Below are 2,534 nucleotides of genomic sequence, written 5' to 3'. Positions count from 1 at the left end.
AACAAGCCCCTAGTTATAGAGCAATCAGAACCGAAGGCCCCCAAACCAACCAAGTCTTAAACATCCTCCTTTAACCGTAACCTGTAACGACCCTTCCTCACGCGCCCTCTCATTAAGTGATCACACGCATCTTAATCCCCAACATCCCCCTCGCCCCCCACCCGCCTCCCCCCCTCGCCCCCCACCAAAAAAAAAAAAATTGTTGGAAAAATAAAATGGCCAAAAAAAAAGAGAAAAAAATTGCCTTAAAAAAAAAATCGCATTAAAAAATACAATATGAACAAACAAACAAACAAGCAAAAACAAAAATAACAAAAAACTAAAGACAGTGAGAGAGAGAGAGAGAGAGAGAAAGAGAGAGACAGAGAGAGAGAGAGAGAGAGAGAGACAGACAGAGAGAGACGAGACAGAGAGAGAGAGAGAGAGACAGAGAGAGAGAGAGAGAGAGAGAGAGAGAGAAGAGAGAGAGAGGAGAGAAAGAACAGACGAGAGCGAGAGGGCAGACAGAAGAGAGAGAGCGAGAGCGAGAAGCGAGAGGGAGAGAGAGAGAGAGAGGAGAGAGAGAGAGAGAGAGAGAGAGAGAGAGACAGACAGACAGACAGAGAGGGAGAGACAGAGACAGACAGAGAGACAGACAGAGAGAGAGAGAGAGAGAGAGAAATGTTGCATGTTGCACTCTCGTCAGGAAGAAAGGTTGCAAGTTGACCCGCCTCTCTCGGGGCCGCCACGAAATCGCTCACACAACGGGTTGTTGAAATAGTAAAAAAAAGGGTCGAGAAGCTCATTGTCTAAATCACGCTGGCTTTTATGTTGTTAGGTTGTTGGCTTTTGGGGTTGTGAGGTTGTTGGGGTTGTTGGGTTGTGAGGTTGTTGGGGTGTGGGGTTGTTGGGTTGTGGGGTTATTGGGTTGTGAGGTTGTTGGGTTGGGTTTTGGGGTTGTGAGGTTGTTTGGTTGGGGGTTGTGAGGTTGTTGGGTTGGGGGTTGTTGGGTTGTGGGGTTGTTTGGTTGTAGGGTTGTGGGGTTGTTTGTTTGGGGTATGTTTGGGTGTGTGGGGTTGTTGGGTTGTGAGGTTGTTGGGTTGTGAGGTTGTTGGGTTTTTTGGGTTGTGGGTTGTTGGGTTGTTGGGTTGTGGGGCTGTTGGGTTGTTTGGTTGTGGGGTTGTTTGGTTGTGGGGTCGTGAGGTTGTGGGGTTGGGGGGTTGTTGGGTTGTGAGGTTGTTGGGTTGTGGGGTTGTTGGGGTTGTGAGGATGTTGGGTTGTGAGGTTGTGGGGTTGTGAGGTTGTTGGGTTGTGAGGTTGTGAGGTTGTTGGGGTGTGGGGTTGTTGGGGTGTGGGGTTGTGAGGTTGTGAGGTTGTTTGGCTGTATGGTTGTGTTTTTTTTGGGTTGCGAGGTTGTTTTTTAACAATAACTAACACTGATGATGGTGATAATAATATCAATTATAATAATAACAGTAACAATAATAATAATGATAATGATAATGATGAAAATGATAGCAAGAATAATGATGATAATGATAACAATAATAGTAATAACAACAACAACAACTGCAAAACAACAACAATAATAATAAGTATTATTATCATTATCATAATAATAATGATAATAATAATAATGATAAGAAAAATGAAAACAACAATAATAATTCTAATAACAATAACAATAATGACACCAATAAAAATGACCCACAACAAAAGCAATAACGATAGTGACAACAATAACAATAAAAGTTAAAAAGAGAGAAATTGCAGTACATAAAAAGGAATCAAGAAGCCACAGTGCATTAGCTAAAGTAAAAAAAATGAAATAAATAATTTGGTAAAAAAAAAAAAAAAAAAAAAAAAAGAGAGAGAGAGAGAGAGAGAGAGAGAGAGAGAGAGAGAGAGAGAGAGAGAGAGAGAGAGAGAGAGAGAGAGAAAATCTGTTAGTCGGTAAAATTCAGCGAAAAAATAAAAGCATTTTGTTTACCGAAGTGAGTACTTTGATTGTTTGTGTGTAGGTGTAAGGGTGTAAGTGTGTAGGTGTGTGTGTGTGTGTGTGTGTGTAAGGGTGTGTGTGTAGGATTGTAGGTGTTGGTGTAAGTGTGTTGTAGGTGTAAGGGTGTAAGTGTGTGATGTGTGTGTGTGTGTGTGTGTGTAGGTGTAAGTGTGTAGGATTGTAGGTGTTGGTGTAAGTGTGTGTGTGTGTGTGTGTGATTGTAAGGTGTAAGGGTGTAAGTGTGTAGGTGTGTGTGTGTGTGTGTGTGTGGTGTAGGGTATAAGTGGGTAGGTGTGTGTGTGTGTGTATGTGTGTAGGTGTAAGGGTGTAGTGTGTAGGTGTGTGTGTGTGTGTGTGTGTGTGTGTAGGTGTAAGGGTGTAAGTGTATAGGTGTGTGTGTGTGTGTGTGTGTGTAAGGGTATAAGTGGGTAGGTGTGTGTGTGTGTGTATGTGTAGGTGTAAGGGTTGTAAGTGTGTAGGTGTGTGTGTGTGTGTGTTTGTGTGTAGGTGTAAGGGTGTAAGTGTGTAGGTGTGTGTGTGTGTTGGGTTGGGGGTG

General features: G+C 42.8%; 1 protein-coding gene across 1 annotated transcript in view; it reads right to left on the bottom strand.

Annotated features, from left to right (window-relative positions):
* Window positions 1-805: 805 nt before the first annotated feature.
* The window catches only part of LOC138861815 (variant surface antigen E-like), a 25,737-nt gene continuing 24,008 nt past the window's right edge, over window positions 806-2,534 (bottom strand). Inside the window, exon 2 of the mRNA XM_070121665.1 lies at window positions 806-1,360. Within this exon, the coding sequence (XP_069977766.1) occupies window positions 806-1,360 (555 nt within the window). The remainder of the gene's footprint in view (window positions 1,361-2,534) is intronic.

Source organism: Penaeus vannamei, chromosome 5, assembly GCF_042767895.1.
Source record: "Penaeus vannamei isolate JL-2024 chromosome 5, ASM4276789v1, whole genome shotgun sequence".
Taxonomy (NCBI): domain Eukaryota; kingdom Metazoa; phylum Arthropoda; class Malacostraca; order Decapoda; family Penaeidae; genus Penaeus; species Penaeus vannamei.
Note: the sequence above shows the minus strand (reverse complement) of the source record. Positions and strands in the feature narration are given on the sequence as shown.